A 23,020-nucleotide genomic window follows, 5' to 3' on the forward strand; every position below is an offset into this window, starting at 1 on the left:
CAGCCTTAACAATATTCAATGACCCTGCCTCCACTGCTCTTAGGGGAGGATAATTCCACAAACTAACAACACTCAAAAGATTTCTCTTCATTTCTGTCTTAAATGGCAGACCCCTTATTTTAAACTGTACCAGTTTCGTCCCTCCCACAAGGGGAAACAACAAGTCCCCTGAGGGTCTGTTTTCATCAGATCACCTCTCATTCCCTTCATGCCAGGAATCGGTGAAGTAAACCTCCTCTTAATGGCTTCTACTGCAATTGTATCCATCCTTAAGTAAGGAGACCGAAGTTGTATACGGTACTCCAGATGTGGTCTCAGCAACAATTGTATTAAAACTTCCCTACTTTATTCTTTCTGCTAAAGTGGATTATTTCACATTTTCTCACATTATACTCCATCTGCCAAAATTGTGTCTACTCACTCAACCTATTGATATCACTTTGCAGAGTCCTTATATCCTCTTCACAACTTAATTTCCTACCTATCTTTGTGTCATCAGCAAATTTAGCAAGCATACATTTGTTCCCTTCATCCAAGTCATTGATGCAGGCTGTAAATAGTTCAGCCCCATCACTGATCCCTGTGGCACTCCACTAGTTACACCTAGCCAACCTGAAAATGACTCATTTATACCTACTGCTTGCTTACTGTCAGCTCACCAATCCTCCATCCATACTAATATGTTAACCCCCACACCATGAGCTCTTATTTTCTGTGGTAACCTTTGATGTGCTGCCTTGTCAAATGCCTTGTGGAACTTCAAGTATACAAAATCTACAGGTTCCCATTATCCATGATGCTTGTTACTTCCTCACAGAAGTCAAATCAATTTGTTAAACATGATTTCCCTTCCACAAAGACCTTTTTGACTCTGTCTGATTGCACTGAGATTTTCTAAGTGCCCTGCCATAACCTCCTGAATAATAGATTCTAGCATTTTCCCCATGACTGATATTAGGCTGGCTGAGATGCAGTTTCTTGCTTTCTGTCTCCCTCCTTTCTTGAATAGAAAAGTTACAGTCACTATTTTCCAATCTGATGGGACCTTTTCAGAATCAAGGAAATTATGGAAAATTTCAAGCAATGCATCTCCTGTCTTTGCAGCCCCTTCTTGTATGACCCTAGGATGAAGTCCATCAGAGCCTAGGGACTTGGCGGCCTTTAGTACTAGTAGTTTTCTCGGTATCCTGGGGATTGTAATTGTTTGAGTTTCTCCCTCCCTTTCACCTGTTCATTTACAAATATTTCTAGGATGTTCTTTGTAGCCTCTACAGTGAAGACAGACACACAAAATGTCTGTTCACTGCATCCGCCATTTCCTTATTTCCCATTATCAATTCCCCAGACTTGATCACTAGAGGACCGATGCTCACTTTAGCTTGTTTTAAAAAAAAGTACCTGTAGAAAATCTTACTATCTGCTTTTATGGGCCATATCATCCGAGCTCCCCAGCATCGGATGCAGTGGGGGGTACCCCAAAGATATGCTGGGGAATCGCCTTCGGAAGTTGACAAGTAAGGTGCAAACTTCCCATGGGCAATTGCACTGCGCTGGGAACCATCTGGAAATGCGACTTAAATTGCAAACTTCAAATGATTCTGACTGGGTTACACTAGTAATTACACAGAAAAAGCTAGAAGAATTAAAACCACTTCTAACTTCTACCGTACAGACCCAGACAAACCCCTCACTGGGTTTCTCCACCTCCCCGACCCTCTAGGGGATCCTCCTAACCCCTGAGCATCCCCCCATGGGTCTCCCCCACCCACTCCCCCGACGACCCTCCCCACCCCAGGAGTCTCCCACTGCACACCCACCGCCCCACCTACAAATGAACAGGATTCCCAACATCCGCATGGGACTGCTCCTCCAGCTCCCCCTGCAGGCCGAACTCAAACCCACACGCTCCCCAGGCCTGACCTGACCAGAGGAGACGCGACACCCAAATCCCCCAACCCCAAGGCCCTCCCTGACACCCCCTCCCCCCAACACCGGCCAGGCCCAACCCAACCCGAAGCCTAACATTGTGACACCACCCCACCCCAACCTTCGATTCCCCCCATACCTCAAATCCTAGCCACCTACCTTAGACACTTATCTTCTCCCTAGCCTGTCATTGAAGCTTTAAATGTACCTAGTTTGCTAGTGCTGTAAAAAAAAAAACAAAGGGGTGTGGCCTCCTTCACTTTGACTCTGCTACACCTTGATGCTGGCACTCGAGGACTCACTGCACTGCCTGGCTCTCACCTGCTCTGAGTCTGAAGGTTGGGGAAGACAGGCTGGGAAAAACATCCATGTAAGTAATTGGGCACAACTGAGTACTGGACAGAATCTTTCTCTGTCGTTGGACTGAATAAAAGTAGTTGTGTACTGTTATAATGCTTATTTTCTGGTGGCAAATGCAGTGGAAAACACCTCTCTTCTTGTGTCACTGTGGACAAATTCAATGGTATCAGGAAATGTTCAGTGGGCAAATTTGTTTGGTCCTGTCTGAACTACCGTGGAGATTGTGGTCGTTGCCAAGTTCAGAGTCTGATGTGAACCACACTGAGGGTTTTTGGCTGTACCAGGCCAGTTGCCCCACTGTTCGTATGTCAGCACAATCTGTAGACATAGACACGCGAAGGCAGCAAAACGACAGTGGGCACCACTTTTGTCGTAGTTGCTGCTTTTACAATTTATAAGGTATAATGTTCACCGATATTGAGAGATAGGTGAACAGTTAGAGCAGGTAAGATCTTTGAGCGAGACTGGTCAACCTTGCTTCGGTTTCCTGAATGTTGCCAAGCCGTGTTCTGAAGCAGCAGTGTGTAAGAAAGAAGTGGACATTGTTCTGCTTGAGAGATGGAGTGCGAATCATGGTTTGTGTGTGATCTGTTTGATCATTGTTTCTTGTTAGATTTTGGGAGCTGCTGGACTCTCAAAGTGTACATAGTACCTGGCTTTAATCAGGTGTGTATGTGCATTGCAGGGATGGAAGCTTGAAGAGGCAAAAGGTGAAGGACACCTACAAAGAGGAGCAACAGAAACTCTACAGTAAGATGATAATGGGAAACCATAAAGACTGAAGCTGTTCATGAACTCTCCATGGGACTAACCATTGCACTGCCAGTGTGGGCATGTGAAAGGACACAGCATTGGTCGTGTTTCTGGCCTGTAATGAAATGAAGGGTACCAGATACTTCAGTTTTTCTCTCTCGCTGAGGAATAAAAAAACTCGACACAGCGGGAAAAACATCTGCCAAGGCTCAGACCAACCGCACCTGGAAATGGGAGAGTGTCTCACTAAAATGGCAAATGCATCTAGTAGTTGTAGGGATGAGGGATAAAAAATGGTACATGACTGATTGCAAGGAGGAAAGGAGTGGTGCAGCTGGTGTGGGTTATACCAAGCCCATTTCCAAATGGGACACTTAGCCATAGTCTGTCTATTTTTGTTCATTGGGTCTGTAGCATTTTATTTAGGGAGAGGGGCTGAGAAGAAGCAGAAGTACAAAACCTTTGGCAAACTGACAATACGCCCACTTAAGAGACCCTGCGATGCATGTTTTGACGGGTTTTATTTTATATCGACCCCTTTTTAAGATCTGTGCTTGCATGCTTAGTATGCGCAATTTCAAGAAAGACAAAGCTTTCATTGTAATCGGGAGAGAAGAGATTCTGCCACCTAAGCAGATATGAAAAGATTACCATTTCTTGTCATAAGTTTGCTTTACCTGAAAGGGTGTCAGGGTGAAGACTAGTGAGGAAGATTACTGGCAAATACTTATCAATTCAGTTCCTCAAAGTTTATTCCCCTGTTGAAAGACTTGGCTGCTCAGAATAGGCTATTTCAGAAAAAAGGTTTTCATTCCAGTTTGATGAAATGATGTTGTCTGTCTCCAGGTCAAAGCCCGAATGTCTCATTGTGTGAACCAGATTGGATGGCTTCAGAAGATGGCTGATGAGAATAAAATCACTTTTGGCTACAAACATTTCAGTGTGGTGTCTTGTAATTGTTTTGGACTGCTAGATTTGTTCATTGCACTGGACGTGGTGGAGGATGGCCTCATGATGGAGGCAAGAGTTGGTGTTTGGAAGAACTTTGCAGTGTTTAATGGGAAATGTGCAAATGGCAGAGGCTTTGAACAAGGCTTTTAAACTGTCTTCACCGTACAAGTCACAGAAACCATCTGAAGAATAGTAGAAAATCATGAAGCATAAGGCAGGGAGGAACTTAATCATGATCACTAGAGAAAAAGTATAGAGAATACTGAGGACTTGAGGCTGACAAATGCCCTGAAGCTGACGGCCTGCATCCTCGGGTCTTAAAGAAGTGGCTGCAGAAATGGATGCATTGGTTGTAAAGTCCCAGCAGAATGGAAAAGTGCAAATGTAATGCCTCTGTTCAAGAAAGGCAGGAGACAGAAAGCAGGAAAGTACAGGCCAGTTAGTCTCACGTCTGTCATTGGGGAAAATGCTAGAATCTATTATTGAATAGGTAGTAACAGGACATTCAGAAAATCATACAATCAGGCAGTCAACATGGTTTTGTGAAACAAAAATTGTGTTTGACAAATTTATTAGAGTTCTTTCAGGATGTAACAAGCAGGGTAGATAAAGGGAGACTATTAGATGTAGTGTACTTGGATTTCTAAAGGCATTCGATAAGGTGCCACATAAAAGGCTACTGCATAAGAGGTCATGATGTTGAGGGTGATGCACCAGCATGGATAGAGAACTGACTATCTAATAGGAGACAGAATCGTGATAAATGGGTGATTTTCAGGATGGCAAACTGTTACTAGTGGAGTCTTGCAGGGATCACTGCTGGGCCACAGCTATTTATGATCTATACTAATGAATTTGATATAGCCAAATTTGCTGACAATACAAAGATACTTTGGAAAGCAAGTTGTGAGTCAGATACAAAGAGTCTGCAAAGAGACTTAAACAAAGTGAGTGGGCGCAGATTTGGCAGATGGAGTGTAATTTGGGAAAATGTGATGTTTTCCACTTTGGCAGGAAGAACAGAAAAACAGAACATCATTACAATGGAGAGGCTGCAGAATGCTTCAATAAAGAGGGGTCGAGGTGTCCTTGTCCTTGATGCACAAAAAGTTAGCATTAAGGCACAGCAAGTAATTAAGACGGCAAACAGAACATTGGCTCTTATTGCAAGGAGGAATAGAGTATGAAAGCGAAGTCTTGCTGCAACTGCTCAGGGCATTGGTAAGACCACACCTGGGAGGACTGTGTACAGTTTTGGTCACCCTACTTAGAGAGACATAGTTGCATTGGAAGCAGTTCAGAGAAGATCCACTTGGCTGATTCCTGGGATGAGGGGGTCTGTCTTATGAGGAAAGGTTGAGCAGGTTAAGCCTGTACTTCGCGGAATTCTGAAGAATGAGAGCTGATCTTACTGAAACATGGAACATTCTGAGAAGATGTTTCTCCTAGTGGGGGAATCTAGAAGAGGGGACACTGTTTTGAAATGAGGGGACTCCCATTTAAGACAGAGGTGAGGAGGAATGTCTTCTCTCAAAGGGTCATTAGTCTATAGAATTATCTTCCCCAGATAAGAGTGGAGGCTGGATCATTGAATATATTCAAGGCTGTTAGATTTTTGATTGACAAGGTGGGGTCAAAGGTGATGTAGGGCAGGCAGGAAAGTGGAGTTAAGACAATGACAGAGCAGACCCAATGGGCCAAATGGTCTACTCCTCCTTACGCTTAGTGAGCCAGATGGCCAGCCCAAAAGAGTCACTTAGAGCTAGCATTTAGAAGAACATCTTTGTATTGGAGGGTCGTGTAGGGATGGGCGGCTCTCAAGGGATGACTGGGTTTCATGATGGCTGGCTGTTTAGGGGAGAATATGAGAATGCAATTGTGCTCAACATAAAATGGAACCCAAAAATCTTCGACTGGCCTACAAACGTTAAGAGGTGGAATGGGCCCTACGAGGGGCCAAGAAGGTGATTTATGCTTAGAGGTGCAGGACTAGGCTGGAACACTTAATGAGTTCTTAATACCTATGTTTATTAAGGAGGAGAAATCTGACAAAAGACAGAAGTGGAGATAGCAGAAGAAATGGTGTGAGATTGAATGGGAGGCAGGGTACTGTTAAGGCTGGCTATACTTAGGGTAAATAAGTCACCTGGTCCCGATGACTTGCATCCCAGGTTGCTAAAGGAAGTGGAAGGTGGTGATAGTGGAAGGGCTTGCCTTAATCTGTGGAGGTTCCTGAGGACAGAGAGTGGCAAATGTGACATCCTTATTCAAGAAAGGGTGTAAAGACAATCCTAGCAAGTACAGGCCAGGTAGTCTAACGTCACTAGTGGGTAAGATTTTGAAATCCTTAATCAGGGAAAACACCAACAGGCAGTTTGAGAGGTTTGAGTTAGAGAACCTGCATGGTTTTGTAAAAGGCAGATTGTGCTTGGCTAATCTAATTAAAATCTTTGATTAACTAAGGGGGGTGAAGGGAATGTGGTGGATGTTGTCTAATTGGATATTAAGTAAGTGTTTGAGTCTCTTGGCATGCACAGTAACTGATTTTTGTTTTTTTGATATGCAAATAAAACATTTGAAATCTAAAAAAAAAATAATAGGCTGTTGCCTTAAAAAAAAATAGGCTGATGCTACTCACCAGGTGGTGTAGTGGTATTGTCACTGAACTGGTAATTCAGAGATCCTAGGATCCCAGGGTAATACTCTGGGGACCTGAGTTCAAATCCCACCATGGCAGATGGTAGAATTTGAACTGTTAAAGAAAAAAAATAGGCTGATAAATAAAATTGAGGCTCATGGAATGAGAGGGTCAATGTCAGCTTGGATAAAAGATTAGCTTAAGGACAGAAAACGGAGTTTGGTAAGTAGTTATTTTTCAGACTGGAGGATGGTAGTAGACAGTGGTGTTTGCCAAGCATTCGTAAGAGGGTCACTTTTTTTTTGCTACTTGGATCTTGAAATATGTAGTAAAATTTATAAATTTACTGATGATACCAAACTTGGAAGAGTGGTAAACAGACAATGATCTGAATTGCCTGCAATAGGCTACCAGAATGGACAGAGAAGTGGCAGGTGGAATTTAATGTAGAGAAGTGTGAGTGATGCATTTTAGCAGAAGGGATGGGGAGAGGCAATACAGACTTAATAGCCCAGTTCTAAAGAGTGCGCAGGAACAAGATTGTTTGAAGCTGGCAGAATATTTTGAGAATGGTTAGAAAAGCATATGGGATCATGGGCTTCATAAATAGAGGTGTTGAGTACAAAAGCAAGGAACTTATACTGACCCTTTAAGACTCTGGTTAGGCCACAATGATATTGTGTCCAGTTCCCATCGCCACGCTTTGGGAAGAATGCGAGTGTGCTTGAGAGGGCCTGGATGAGATTTAGCAGAATGTTCCAGGGATGTGGAATTTTAATTAGAAGTTCAAGTTGGAAAAGCTGGGGTTGTTTTCCTTTGGAGCAAAGGAGATTAAGGGGAGATTTGGTGGAAGTGTAGAAAATTATGACCGGATTAGGTAAGGTATACAAGGAAAAGGTCTTCACAGCTGATGGTACGATGATGAGTGGGACACAGATTTAAGGTTTAGGGCAAGAGATACAGCCAGGGATTGGAGGAAGAACTTTTTGAATGCAGCAAGCAATAATGAACTGAAATTCACTGTCCACAAGAGTGGTGGATGTGGAAACCGTCCATGATTTTGAATGGAAATGGGATGGGAGCAAATGCCAGAAAGAAAGAAACTTGCAGGGCTATGGGGAACAAGTGGAGGTGGGGCAGGAGTGGAATTGCTGGATTGTTCTGCCTCCAGCCAGCAGGGACCAATGGGCCAAATGGCCGTTTTCTGTGCTGTAAATTACTGACTTTTTTTTTAAGCAAGCAAACAATGAGCTGTACTGTGCTCTGCCATCTCACAGTAGATGTCTGAATTTAAATAGAGCAGCCTGCTTTGGCTGCAGGTTTTTAGCCAGTCTGTCCTCATGTGGTCAGCAGCAGAATTACAGGGTTTTTTTTTGCTGAATCTGTGTCACTCACAGCTGTGTGAAAATGAATGATAACACACCAGGTAATTACTTCAAGCTAATGAGAATCAGCGGGTGATTGCCCCCTAGTCAACATCAGAGAGAGAAATATCAAGCCCTCGGACAATGTGTGTCCTTTAACTAAAAGTATTGTGTAGACACCTGCCCGTTGCATTTGGAAAGATGGGAAGCTTCCATGTGCAAGCCAAGCAGGCTGAGTCTGCCACTGCTATGATCCGAAGACTGTGAAAAATGTGAGTGAGTGCAAGTGTCCTGCTGATGAGACATGGCTGTGTTTCACTCACTCATGATGTCAGTGCATAAAGACGGAGTTGAAATTTGAAACAGATGTATCTCCACTGGAATAATTCCAGTTGTTTAGCTATCAATTTAATTGTAATAATTTATAATCAAATTCATTTCCAATTATAATTAATTAAAAAGTACATATTGTTCTTTGTGACAAGCAAAGATTTGAACCATCATCTCTGCAAGAAAGATGTTTGGAGCATTTTTGTAAATGCTTTACTCATTTAACCACTGGCTCTGGCCTGAGTCTGAGTATCTCCAAGTCTTTTCATCTTGTGATGAAACAGTTGTACTCAAATGCTAAGTTTAAGTTCCAAAAAATTATTAGTGTGAAAGCTTTGGTGGTAACATGTCAGAGCCATGGCTCTTAAGGAAAGGCAGGCTGAGTTCAAATCCCACAGCTGTTGTGAAATGGGATTTTAAAAATATTTTTTGTGGAGATGTGAATTCAAGTAAAGCCCAGCAGTCTCTGGTGACACTCCCTACAGTTATCATCGAGTTTGCACTTGATCTTACTCCGCACTGAATTCACTGACCCTCACCATTAAATTATTTAACCTAACCTCTCCTAGCTGAGCCTATGTCTAGGGCCCTAACTGGGACTTGAACCCAGCATTTTTCAGGTCATGTCTGACCTCTCTAACTGCATAGCCACCAGACACATGCCTGAAAGGAATACTTTTGGCAACTACTTATATGCTAGAATTTTCTTGTCAAGTTAAAAACTGAGTAACCTTCCACCACACACACTGAATTTTATCTTCAAGTCAAAATGTCACTTCTGCATACAAACAAGGGTAAGATCTGTCACTAGCCTTGGTTCCCCAGCACCATCAAGCACAGACACAATGCTTAGTTTTAAAAATTTATTTTTCTGAACCCCAAGTTTCTGTGTCATTTATTGTTTTTTCATCCCATGCACATGCCCTCATTCAGCCTCCTGGAAGATAACCTCACATTTCTAAATATTAAACTTTTCTGCCAGCTCCGATTGCACAACCTCTTCGGAAAGATGTGCAGTTATCTTGGGGTCAGGTCGTTCAACAGCAACTTCCAAACCCACAACCCCTGCCACCAAGAAGGACAAGGGCAGCAGATAGATGGGAACTCCACCACCTGGAAATTCCCTTCCCAGCCACTCTCCATTGTGACTTGGAAATATATTGCCGTTCCTTCACTGTCGCTGGGTCAAAATCCTGGAGCTCCCTCCCAAAATAGCACTGTGCGTGTACGTACACCACATAGACTGCAGCGGTTCAAGAAGGCAGCTCACCACCTTCTCAAGGGTAAGTAGGGAAGGGCAATAAATGCTGGCCCAACCCGTGATGCCCAATATATTTTACATTTAGAATACATTTTAAAAATCTCTGCTCCCAGTCCCTCCCTCGCCACCTACCTTTGATAGGAGAACATTGTACCTTTTAGTATTTGTGAATCAAAATCAACAGAGAAAATACACAAGTTCCAAACCTATTGCTGGTAATCATAATTTGTTAGAAATAAGTCTATCCTCCCACAAAAAATTATCCTTTTTAAATTTATGAAAGCATAAAAAGACTCTGGTCAGCTAAAATACTGTCAACATGTTTAAGCAAGCAACTGCACAAAAGCAGCACCAGTGAAAGCTTTCAACAACACCTCACCTTTACATTCTCTTATCACTACTGACTGATATGGGATTCAGGTGGGATGTGTGGTTTGTTTAGTATTGAGGCATTACAAAACATTACCTGCTGCAATGGAAACACCATGATGGGTGATGGAATGGACTTGTCTGCCTGAGCGAAGGTGAGAGTGTTGGAGAAAACAATTGCTAGAGCAGTATTATTGAGGACAGCACCAAGACTGGCTACATGGAACTTGATCCAGTTCTACACATTTCTAATGGAATCATGAGTCTGATAAATGACCTTCCTCTATTACACATTGTTCAAGATTGAAGGCTTTGTCTGGTGAAGTCTTAATACTCAAACCATCTTAAACAGGACACCATTTCTCACACTGGCCACCATTCTGAACTCTCTGTGCTGAGCTCAGGTCCTGGCCTGGAGTTTCAGATACCATGAAATGCATTCAATATACTACTGACCTGTTGCTTCATAAGACCTTGGGGAAACTTTCATTTCTTTCGTTTGGATTGGATTTATACGCAGTGAAGACATTTGAAAATCCACTGCACTGTCAACCGCTACCTTCCTTATCTGGTCTATAGGTCAAAAGATCAGGTTCCTATTCTAATCTGATGGACATTTCTATGAGGTACTCCTGCTGATAGATGTAGGGTTAGAAAACTATTTCTGGCTAGCTTTTTCTCATACTTTAATTTCTCCCTCATTTCTTCATTTTTTACCATTATTTGCTGGATTTTATATTCTGTCCAATCCTCTGACCTGCTATTAATCTACATGCAATTGTCTGTTTTTTTCAATTTGATACAATATTTAACTTCCCTTAACTACGAATGGTGCATCCTTCTCTGAGAGTCCATCTTTGCAGAGTGTTATGACATATCTCCTTAAATGTCTGCCACTGTATCTCTACTGACCTATCTCCTTAACCTATTTTCCTAGTTCACTTTAGCCAGCTCTATCTTCATACCCTTGTAATTTCCTTTATTTATGTTTAAAACACGAGTCTTCGACCCCACCCCACCTCAAACTGAATGCAAAATTCAATTATGTTATGATCACTGCCACCTGGAGGCTCTTTTACAATGAGGTCATTAATTAATCCAGTCTTATTGCACATTACCAGGTCTAGAAAAGCCTGTTTTCTGGCTTGCTCTTGCATGTGCTGCTCTAAGAAATTGTCCTGAAAACAGTCTATGAACTCACCTTCCAGGCTACCACTGCCAATCTGATTCATCCAGTCTATATGTAGATTAAAATCATCCATGATTATTGTTATGTCTTTCTTACGAGACCCTATTATTTATTTTGGAAAACCCTGTTCTGCAGTGCAGTTAATGTAAGGGGGCTTATAAACTACCCCCACAACTGACTTCCGAACTTGACTGTTTCTCATCTTTACCCAAACTGATTCCACATTTAGAACTTCAAAAGTAAGGTGATCTCACTATTGTCGAGTTCAACTCTGTGCACAGATTGGAGAAACTGATCTCCTTATAGAGGACAAGATTGAGAGATTTGAGAAAAATGTTCAAAATCAAGAGGGGTCTGGACAGAAAAAGTGGGGAGAAACTTTCCATTGGTGGATGGATTGAGGACCAAAGGGCTCCATTTTAATGTGATGGGGAAAGAAGCAATGGCGTGACGAAGCAAAAACACAGCGTGTGGTTAGGAAATGCAATGCTCTCTCTCATAGCAATGCAGGCAGTTCAATTGAGGCCTTCTCAAGATAATTGCATAATTATCTCGAGATAATTATTTCAAAGAAAAACATAAAACATTTGCGGGGTTCTAGCCAAAGAACAAGGGGGAGGGGGACCCAGTAAGTCACTGTTGCGCAGAGCTGGCATAGACAGTACAGGCCAAATGGCCTCCCTTGTGTTAGAAGCACCAGATGGTTTCATGATTCACCAACTGGTCCTCATCAGGGCAGACTCATGGCAGCCAAGTGTTCATTGTGGAATCACAACTAACTTTCAATATCCACCCTGACCTGCAGTGTCTCTAAGCCAATCAAGAATTCACATAGGAGTGCTCAAAATCCAAACTTACCTTCTGCAAAAACTTCCTTATCCTGTCAGTGTCCTGGGTGCTGTAAATATGCCAGAGGGCCCCAGGCCTCTCACTCGAGTCTCTCAATCTTCTCATTGCTGCATCATCCATTGTATCTCCCTCCATTCTGGTGAGAATCACTGCACAAAATACATGGCAGCTTTACCGACAGCAGGTCACACAAGAGCTGCCTTCCAAGCTTATTTCGATCCATTGCTTCTCAACAAGTACTCCTTGTCTACCTATACATATCTGCCCAAACTTCTGCTTGTCAGTTTTGGTCATGAGCAAACCCATAGTTATTGAGAAACTTGACTAACCATTACACTGTTGCCAACAGCATCGTTCCTCCATGCCAACTGCCCATCACCACTACCAATCCCAACTTCTCACTGCCCAGTACAGAAAGTAGGAATTTCCTCTGAGCTCACCCTGTTCTCCTGTTGTCAGTGCACTAGAAACTCAGCTTCCTTGCTCTATTATCACTTCTGTGTCATAGACTTCTCTACTGCATCAACACAACTCCCCATCCCTAATATCTCGAACTGTGGAATTCATTATGATCCCTTCAACCCCCATCACAACCCTACGCACCCCTCCCCATAACGCCCACCCTGCTGACCTCCAGTCAATTGGGAATAGCTTCAATAACGCAGTGGACTGTAGCTGCATATCTTGCCTCTGCCACTATGACCATCCCCTGAGCAACACAGTGAGGAAAGATCATCCAGCTGACATGCCTCAGTTTTAGTAACTGCTAACTACACCTGGGTGATGGCCCCATTCTGCTCAAACTAATCAGAGATAGCCCTGTGGCATAAAAATTGGAACAGCGCTAATCCTGAGCTGGGGTAGGAGGCATTTGGAGAGATCAGGATTACCCACTGATGCCTCCCAAAAACTGTGCCTCTGTGTCAAGCAGGAAGGCTTCCTGTGGTTAACCATTGCTTCTAGTTTTACAATCTTGGCTCAGGCTGAATTCCTTAGTACTCTGCATTGATTTGCAATGTCCTTCACTGAGTATCTGCCTTCCACTAAGTGTGAGAGAACAGGCTTGGATCCTCCTTGCAGTGCCATAACCAGCTGAGATTCCCTGGACATTCCCATGCACACAAGGCGTGCACGATAAAGCAGGGCAGCCATGGCAACACAGCGACCATAAGACATAATTTGCTGTAGAGCATTTGTGTATTTCCTGAGGTTGTGAAAGGCTTTGTAGAAATGCAAACCATATTTGGCATGGGTTTTCTCAGTTGTGATGAGAACATCACTTTTCTTAATACTTTGAGGTCAGATCAACGACGATCGACCTGCCAATAAACATGGATCCACTTCACATGACTCTGTGCCATCAAAAGACATGCTTCAGGGAATTCCCAACCCTTCATACTCCACACAGAGGTTCACACAAGTAACACGCACAGAAAAAGAGAAAGAGAGCTTTGAACGAACCTTTTTCGAGCGCATCCCGGTCTTCCTGCAGCGGCTCTGCATGGACCAGGACATGAATGGTGTCAGTCAGTTCCAGACGCAAGCTGGTGCTTCCTGCATTGCCATCATCCAGCCTGAGCCCTATGAAAGCAAGGCACTTTCCAATCAGAAAAATTACGAACAACAATGCAGTCCGAAACACAAATGCATTTCATTTTCAGTTCCACAATCAAAAAACAGCCATACTATTTCCCCTGATTATCAGACATTCAGGGCTCCAGGATCTCTCCTCCTGCTCTATACTATGTTTGCATGACATGAAACCAGGAATTTGTCTAGCCTTAAGCTAAGGAACAGCCAAGGGAAATCAGCATCAGTTAATCTTGGCTCCCAGTTTATAAACAGGGTATGATCCTCTACAAGGTGAGATTAAGCAGCTGAGATTCTCTGCGTACACACATCTACATTTAAGCCATGCCAACAGTCAATGAGACATGCACAACATTAGGATGAGGGGGTGGAACAGAATTGAGTTCTAATACCCATGGAATGTCCACCCCTCCCAAATGGTGGGCAGTGGGCAGCAGCAGGCAATGACATATCAAATAAAGCTTCTGCCATTCATATCTAAGTAGCAACAAACAGTCCTTGTGGGACTGATGCAAGGTGAGGGAAAAGGCATTGGAAAACTCTTGATAATCACAAGACATTGCTGACCGTATACACTGCACACCCTCAGTTCCAGCTGGGACTTCGCTGCCTCTTCTGGAAATCGGGATACAAGGTTCAGTTTTCCATCATTCCTGGTGTATTCCGGTAATGGCAAGTGTCTGTGAAGCTCATCAAACCTGCAATCAAACAGTGTCACAAATTCATCTCATGCCTCACATTGAAGACAACACCGAGACCCAAAGTTATGGGGGTTCAGAGCTTCAGAGGTTCCCTACTCTGAGCTTCACTAACAACATAAGCTCGTTTGTGTCACAATAGGGGGAAGAAAGTGGAACATGGTCTGCAGCTGTCAGCAGGACTGTGAAATTTGCCAGCTTTAAAACATTTCTACTTAAAGTGCAGACAAAGGCTGGGTGTGTAATGAGCAATCCTAAGCCACCATTACAACGTTTTTAATAACAGAATGAGGCCCTTTAGCCAGCATTTATGCTCCATATGACCTCCCTCCCACCCTTGCTCATACAACCCCATCAATCTAGTATAAGGGTCTGGCACAGGTAGGGTTAACGTGGGGCTGAGTACAGTCCCGCACTGTGATGTAAGAGAACATATGACACACACCTAGGGGGTCAGTGTTGGACAAAGCTACGTGCAAAGCATGCATGTAGACAGCTGCTCGCTTGAACCCTTCACTGTATTGTATGTGCATTGTTCTTGTAGTTAATAATACATAGTTAACCTTGCTAAGACTATGAAGGATTCATTAAGGCCGACCAAACGGTATCCACAACCCTACAACAATCAACATCTTCTCTTGCTTTTCTCCTTCATGTGCGTGGACAGCTTCTTCCTAAATGCATCGATACTATTTACTTCAACATTCTAACCACTGTCAGGGTAATGGCAGAAATTTCTTTTGAATTCCTGATGATGCATGACCTTATATTCAGGACTCTTTCCCTGCTCCACTGCATTGCAACAGATTATCACACCCTGTATTTACTGAACAACAAAACATGACTTCATTCCCTCTAATGTTCGTAGAAGCAGCCACCATTTTAGGTGGTCCAGACTTACTGAGCAGGCATCCGTTCATCGAATTCCTTCTCTGAAGTGCAATAATCTAACCGCAAAATCTTTGTGCCTCTAGATTTGGGCCTGTGGCAGTCTGCAGGAAAAACAGATTGTCTTCATAAATCTGTGTCTGACAGCAGGAGAGTCTGCAACTCACTTCCTCACAGCACCAGTTTCCTTAAGAGTTCATTGGATTCATTTCACAAGCAGAGAGCATCAGGAGTGAATGAAATGCTGGAATCAAATCGAGGACTTCAGAGGGTTTATATTTCTGTACTTATACTAACAGAAATCCAGGAATTAAAAACAGAAAATGCTGCAATTAATCAGCAGCTGTGACAGCATCCATAGAGAGAGAAACAGAGTTAATGTTTCAGGTTGATGGCCTTTTGTCCATGTTTCCAGCATTTTTTGTTTTCACTTAAGATTCCCAGCTTCTGTGAGTTACACACTGAAATCTAATGGGTGAGTTGAGACACTTCAAAAATAGAACAGTAATATACTCAGGTGAGCGTTAAAACTTGTAAAGAGCGGTAAATAAGGAGTAAAACTAATGAATACACAGTTCAGGATAGGATCAGGTATATTGGCATTGATCAAGTAATTTATCATTATATGCCTTGTTACATTAGATGTGAACTCTTGTCCATAAGACCATAAGACATAGGAGCAGAAATTAGGCCATTCGGCCCATCGAGTCTGCTCTGCCATTCAATCATGGCTGATAAGTTTCTCAACCCCATTCTCCTGCCTTCTCCCCGTAACCTTTCATCCCCTTACCAATCAAGAACCTATCTATCTCGGTCTTATATACACTCAATGACCTGGCTTCCACAGCCTTCTGTGGCAATGAATTCCATAGATTTACCACTCTCTGGCTAAAGAAGTTTCTCCTCATCTCTGTTCTAAAAGGTCTTCCCTTTACTCTGAGGCTGTGCCCTCGGGTCCTAGTCTCTCCTACTAATGGAAACATCTTCCCCACGTCCACTCTATCCAGGCCTTTCAGTATTCTGTAAGTTTCAATCAGATCCCCCCTCATTCTTATAAACTCCATGGAGTATAGACCCAGAGTCCTCAAATGTTCTTCATACGTTAAGCCTTTCATTCCTGTGATCATTCTCGTGAACCTCCTCTGGACCCTCTCCAGGGCCAGCACATCCTTCGCCCGGGGCCCAAAATTGCTCACAATATTCTAGATGTGGTCTGACCAGAGCCTTATAAAGCCTCAGCAGCACATCCCTGCTTTTATATTCTAGTCCTCTTGAAATAAATGCCAACTTTACATTTGCCTTCCTAACTACTGACTCAACCTGCAAGTTAACCTTAAGAGAATCCTGGACTAGGATTCCCAAGTCCCTTTGCACTCCAGATTTCTGAATTCTCTCCCCATTTAGAAAATAGTCTATGCCTCTATTCTTCCTACCAAAGTGCATGACCTCACACTTCCCCATGTTGTATTCCATCTGCCACTTCTTTGCCCATTCTCCTAACCTGTCTAAACCCTTCTTCAGCCTCCCCGCCTCCTCAATACTACCTGTCCCTCCACCTATCTTTGTATCATCTGCAAACTTAGCCAGAATGCCCTCAGTTCCTTCATCTAGATCATTAATGTATAAAGTGAAAAGTTGTGGTCCCAACACTGACCCTTGCGGAACTCCACTAGTCACCGGCCGCCATCCTGAGAAGGACCTCCTTATCCCTACTCTCTGCCTCCTGCCAGACAGCCAATCTTCTATCCATGCTAGTACCTTGCCTCTAACACCATGGGCTCTTATATTACTGAGCAGCCTCCAGTGCGGCACCTTGTCAAAGGCCTTCTGGAAGTCCAAGTAGATAACATCCATTGACTCTCCTTTGTCTAACCTGCTTGTTACCTCCTCAAAGAATTCTAACAGATTTGTCAGGCATGACCTCCCCTTGATGAAACCATGCTGACTTTGCCCTATTTTACCATGCACTTCCAAGTATTCTGAAATCTCATCCTTAATAATGGACTCTAAAATCTTACCAACGACCGAGGTCAGGCTAATCGGCCTGTAATTTCCCATCTATTGCCTCAATCCCTTCTTAAACAGGGGGGTTACATTAGCAATTTTCCAGTCCTCTGGGATCCTCCAGTACTGAGGCACTTACCAGAGTTGGTTTTGAATCCTTGCCAGAATTCCTTGCTCCTCGCCCTGGTCAGGACAGACTGGTCCCTGCAGTTAACCAAGCTGACACTCTGTTCTCCCAGCTTCTCCTTCAAGCATTCAGGTGTCCAGGAATTACTGTCAGATGCTGTCAGGACCCCTGATACCAACACAGGCTTCACAGGAAAACACAGGAGAAACGACAAGAGATTCATCAATTTTGATGGGGACAGTGTAAAGGGAACATTATCAGTATCAAACCTGCGTTATACCATCCTGACAGTGTTTGACAGGACAGTATCTGCTGTAGCAGTGACTGATATTATACTGCAGAGGGAAATTAATGTTAATTCATTCTGAAACCAGTTGGTGAAGTAAGAAACCAGACTTCAATCTTTTACTTCATACTAGATTTATTACAGAATGCAACATTACGTATTTCTGCGTCCTCCTTAACCCACATCCCGTGTCCCAGAAACCTCTCTTCAAGTTTTCAAGGTACTTCAATCAATCAAAACCCTCCACCTGTATTATCCTTAACCTTCATAATACAATGAATTTACCATTAACAATTTAATATCCTTTAGAAATTTCATAAGAACATGACTCACCAGGCCCTTTATCCAGTATTCCTGGAACAGCTTCCAGTTCTTCTTATTATTGGGGCTCTGAAACCAGGGACAAATCCCTTTGGAAAGCCATGAATGAGGACTCTTAGCATCCTCCTCTTGGGTCTGCTTTGGAACTGCACCTTCCTTGCTCTGCCTTGGTGATTTGGTGATTGGGATTTTCTGCTCCACCACCGACGCAATTATGTCATCCAGAATGTTTGGCATGCTCTGCTTTGCCATATTGCCCTGCCAATCCCCAGAAAACAATTCATTAGACAGTGACATATTGAACAGCTACAAGTTATGGAATAACATACTAGGAAAGTTCAGCAGACTTTGCGAGACAGGCACAGGTTAGACATGGATACTGGAGTTCAGATTCTCCAGGCATTGGCTTTAGCAAGGGGAGGCTAATCAAGTGCAAGGCCAGATTGCAATAAAGATGAAACTAATTTAAATGTACGCCTTCCACATCCGCAGGAGGCCTGGAAACTCCAAAATATTTTGGAATAACAGTCATGATTGGCATTATTATGCAGAGCAACTCAGCAGCCAATTTGCACACAGCAAGGTTCCATGAACAGCTATGAAATGAATAACTGGTTCATCTGTTTGGGTTGGAAGGAGTACACTGAGAATAGGAAGATAATCTTTCAGGAATTTTGATAAGGTTTTTGTCAAGATTGAAGAGGCACAAGGCTGAGCAGAAATGAAGGCGAAGGAGACGCAGAATTCAAGTATGAGTCACCCAGCCAGCATAAGTGCAGCCCAGTGTTAGTATAGCTATTGGAATACAGGAGGTATTGGATGAGCACACCCAGGCCTCTTTACCATTCCATACTACCATCCTCAGAGGTTAACTTTCCTGGTGGGACATGGAGTGAAATTTCAGGCTGCAGCTCACCACTACTGTTGCTGGATGTGCAAACCCCAAGCTACATGATTGCTGCAGAACGGCATTAGTTAGGACATTTCTGCATCTGGCTGTCTGCCACACTAACAGCTCTTTGTGACCATTGCCTGCTGTGAGCAACAGTGCTTGCTGGTGTCTGCAGCCCATCAGGCAATGATGCCGCTTGATCATCCCACTGTGTCTTCCATCAGGTTGTCAATGCTGCTGTCTGATATACTCCAGTACTGCTGCTTGCACAGCAGCATCCAATAGCACTAGTTGTCAAGCAGCATGCTATTTTAGCTGCCTTTCGGAGTGGGAACCTTCTCCTTCAAAATCAGGCTGCCCAAGTGAGCTGTGGCTTCTTCAATAGGCAGATGTAATGGCTGCAACCTGATATAAATGACAACCTTCAGTTGGTCTTCCACTTGTTGCACTGTGCCAGACACGGCAGTTCCCATTGGTACAGTCGTGATGGGGGGGGTAGAGGGAACAAGCCACAAGTTCTCATGGTCTTGATCAATGCATTGCGTGTTGACTCAGACCCGCCACCCACCACAGCTAATTGACATCTAATGGAGTTCAACACCATGCCTTTGTGCCCTGGCATGTTCCTGATCACCACACAACTATACTTTGACTTCTTTACTCTTATTCCACGTTTGCCGAACCTGCTGAGACCTCTCAATCCTTTGCCTACACCAAGACTTACATTGCTTAATGTTGTGTAGACCGGGGCAAATGCAATGCCAGCATCTGTGGATCCCAGGCGCAGTTTCCCTGCCGTAGTGGTGAGCAGATCACACAAGGTTGAGGATTGCTCCGTTGATCTTACTCTCTGGTCAGTCGGGCTGCTGCTCACTGGTGCATTTCTGTACCTGCGATATGGTGCCTCTTCTACTGCTGTGTGATTACCATGGAGACAATCAATTTCACAGCATTTTCAGCATTCATCAGCAAAATCACATTCTCAGTATCACTCTACACTGTCCCAGCAAACACTCCCAGGGCAGATACAAACTCAGGTTAGATACAGGGTAAAGATCCTGCTACACTGTCCCATTTAACACACCTAGGGCAGGTACAATACAGGTTTGAATTTCAATTGCAGAGAGTAAAAGCATGTGATTGCTTGAGTGTGGAGATAATGCCCATTGAGGATTTTAACCCACTGTCCCCTAGTAAATCCTCCCTGCTGGAAGTGTACTTTCATATAGTTACCTACCATTTGCTTCCTGTTTGGCTTTCTGTGAAGCTAATTCTGCCAGCCAGTGTAGTGGTGATTGGGAGCTGGAGCTGACGTGGTTGCTGCTTGACTCTTGGCTGAGTTCTGCTGTAGACGTGGATTTGGCAGACTCCTCTCTAGCAGTCAGGGAATGAGTCAGTTCCACATTGCTTTTAGCCTGTGACTGAAAGTCAGGACCATGGGAGAAACTGTTAATGCTTTACAGGTCTGTGAAATGAACAGTCAGGAAACAACTATCCCCAGTAATAACTTACCAAAAAATCATCACCATTTAACACTGTTGCACCATTATTTACTTGAAGGGCCACCTCCCACTTCCTTCCCCCTCCTCTCCTGAAGGACTTGTGAACCCTTGCAAACCGGTGTGAATACTATTCTTCACCCTTCAGCTCAGGCAACAAGTGTTGCAAAGCTGTCTGACCGTGGTGGGCCTGCAAGCCAGCCCCCAGTCCCTAACCTGGCACCGGTACAAATGTTCAACACAAGTCAGGAAGTAAGAATACTGTGGGAAGCTCACAGTCCATTGTGCTTGTGCTGGCTCTTCGTGAAGAGCTGAGAGAGTAACCAAGCCATGATTTTGCCTCCTTGGTGTTGTGGTCAACTCATTTTTCAGTGGGAGTGGGAGCGGGAGCGGGAGATGGATTGGTCAGATAATTGCAAGCTCACATGAGCAGGAATAAATAGCCTATGTTTGAGATAAGTCATTACCTTGGGACTGTTGCTCATGCCAGATGTTTTGCTCAGGCACTTCATATCTCCATCAATGCAAGTGCAGTTTGACTTGATGCCCAGTCTCTTCTTGCTGCTGTGCATCTTTTCACATAGGCTCATCAAGGCTGTGAAAGTAACCCAAGTAAATGGAGAGTGAGTGAAGGCATTTGCCCCTTCTCCCCTCCCCAAGGCGCTGGTTCTTCCTGCGGTATGATTCCATAAAGCAGAGCACTGTCTAATACCGCACTCGCTCATCCTTCTCCATGTGTCAACTTTGACTCCAAGAGGGTGAGTTTTCACTGGGTGGGGGGGTTCATGGCCCCACTTACAATCTTCAAACAAATACTGCAAAACCTCTACCCATGAACAAGAACACCTCTTCTGGCAAGCTAATAGCTGACAAGTGGGAAAGCAGGGTGGAAATAGGGGCCTGATCCAGCCCTCATCCCACTATTCAAGAGGACTCAGCTCCATCCTTCTTCCCGTGTCCACTGTCTGCAGACACTGAGGGGCCCCTGCACTTAACAGTCTGGCACTACTTGCCTTACTTGCTTACTAGCTCTGTGAACATGCTTCCCTGAACTACAGCTTGGTTTGATGAAGAGTCATCATGCTTCCCACACAAACATGTGGCAGAAATACAGCAGGCTGTGGAGAAATTACTAGGGACATACACACACACCAGTCAGCTGAAGTCACATTCAACAACAACTTACTTTTGTATCGTACCTTCAATCTCGTAAAAGATCCCAAGGCATCTCAGAGCAGCATTATCAAATACTATTTGACTTCCAGCTATGTAAGCACCTAAGAAGCAGATTTTAATGTTTTTAAAGAAGGAGAGGAGGGCAGAGGGGTTTTGAGAGAGAATTCCAAATGCTTGAGATGTCAGCAACTGAAGGCAAGGCTGCCAATGGTGCAGCAATTACAGTTAGGGGTGTGTAACTGTGCAGAATTGGACAAGTCACTCACCATCCTGACTTAGAAATATATCGCCATTCCTTCACTGTCATTGGGTCAAAATCCTGGAACTTCCTCCCGAACAGCACTGTGGGTGTACCTACACCACATGGACTGCAGAGTTTCTAGAAGGTAGCTCACAATCACCTTCTCAAGGGCAATTAGGGATGGGCAGTAAATGCTAGCCGAACCAGTGATGCCCACATCCCATGAATGAATTAAAAAAATATTGAAGGGTCATAGGGTTGGAGGGATTTACAAACAAGAATGCTAATTTTATAATCAAGGCATTGCTTAACTGCAGTCAATATTGGAAATATCACAAACATGATGGGCGAATGGCATGTGGTGCAAGCTTAGATATGGACAACACAGTTCTGGATTAACGTTGGTTTATGCACAACTTTGAACTGGGTCATGGCCATGGATCTGCTGATGCAGACTCACTTAATGCCAACTCCAGCAACTCATCCATCCCACCTCAACCACCAGAGTGACCAAGCCACTAAACATGAATGGAAACCAACTTGTCAGGCACAATGACTAGACTCAGATGTCTCACCGTCTGCAGATTCAGCTAAACCAAGAGCAAACGTGCTGCCTCACGCCAGACCCACACTCCTCCCAGTGCAAGCCCAGTGATGGCAAGAAGCACTGAATTTCCAATCCCACAAATGCCACACATTCAAAAACACCCCATGGCTTCAGAAACATGACCACATCTTCTTCTCATTCCACGACCAACAAAAACGCCACTATCAGTGAGTGTGACGCGACATGTAAAGAAGGACACAAGCTAGGACCTTCAAGGCAGCATGCTGCAATTTCAAGCAAACTTAAATTCCATTGTTGACTTGGGAATTTGTATCAACAAAAGTGCTCTGGGAAGCTCTTACCAGAATTAGGAACTAGCTGTGTCGGACACAGGCTTTTTATGTCGTGATTTTGTCCCTTAACACATTTAAGCCAGGCTGTCACATCCTCTCCTCGTTCTGAATGGAAATATTAATGCCATTAGAGTTTGCCAATGAAATTTACATCCTGTAACCACATGTATAAGAAAGCAACATTTGTCTAGTGACAGTCATGCATTCCATCCCTTTAAAAACCTGTTCATTTTTAACTGATTCATCAGCACCTCACAGATTTAACTTTTGCCAACTACTTAAAATAAATATTACAATGTACCAGCCTTGTAAATACTGTGGCTACAAAAACAGGTCAAAGGTGAGGAATCCTGCACTGAGCAATGTGCCAGCCATGTAAATACTGTGGCTACAAAAACAGGTCAAAAG

At 43.8% G+C, this 23,020-nt stretch overlaps 1 protein-coding gene across 9 annotated transcripts in view; it reads right to left on the bottom strand.

Moving 5' to 3' along the window:
* Window positions 1-23,020, bottom strand: part of LOC144694842 (uncharacterized) — a 70,021-nt gene that overhangs the window by 4,471 nt on the left and 42,530 nt on the right. For 8 of the 9 annotated variants that reach the window (XM_078565474.1, XM_078565476.1, XM_078565473.1 and 5 more), the window contains 10 exons: window positions 22,622-22,717; window positions 20,763-20,890; window positions 20,034-20,217; window positions 19,521-19,711; window positions 17,917-18,162; window positions 17,310-17,481; window positions 15,180-15,270; window positions 14,148-14,278; window positions 13,452-13,571; window positions 12,000-12,139 (listed from right to left, as the gene is read on the bottom strand). In XM_078565474.1, the coding sequence (XP_078421600.1) occupies window positions 12,000-12,139; window positions 13,452-13,571; window positions 14,148-14,278; window positions 15,180-15,270; window positions 17,310-17,481; window positions 17,917-18,162; window positions 19,521-19,711; window positions 20,034-20,217; window positions 20,763-20,890; window positions 22,622-22,717 (1,499 nt within the window). The remainder of the gene's footprint in view (window positions 1-11,999; window positions 12,140-13,451; window positions 13,572-14,147; window positions 14,279-15,179; window positions 15,271-17,309; window positions 17,482-17,916; window positions 18,163-19,520; window positions 19,712-20,033; window positions 20,218-20,762; window positions 20,891-22,621; window positions 22,718-23,020) is intronic. The other variant, XR_013579834.1, reaches the window with a different exon arrangement.

The sequence above is a fragment of the Cetorhinus maximus genome, chromosome 20 (assembly GCF_964194155.1).
Source record: "Cetorhinus maximus chromosome 20, sCetMax3.hap1.1, whole genome shotgun sequence".
In the NCBI taxonomy this organism is placed as follows: Eukaryota; Metazoa; Chordata; class Chondrichthyes; order Lamniformes; family Cetorhinidae; genus Cetorhinus; species Cetorhinus maximus.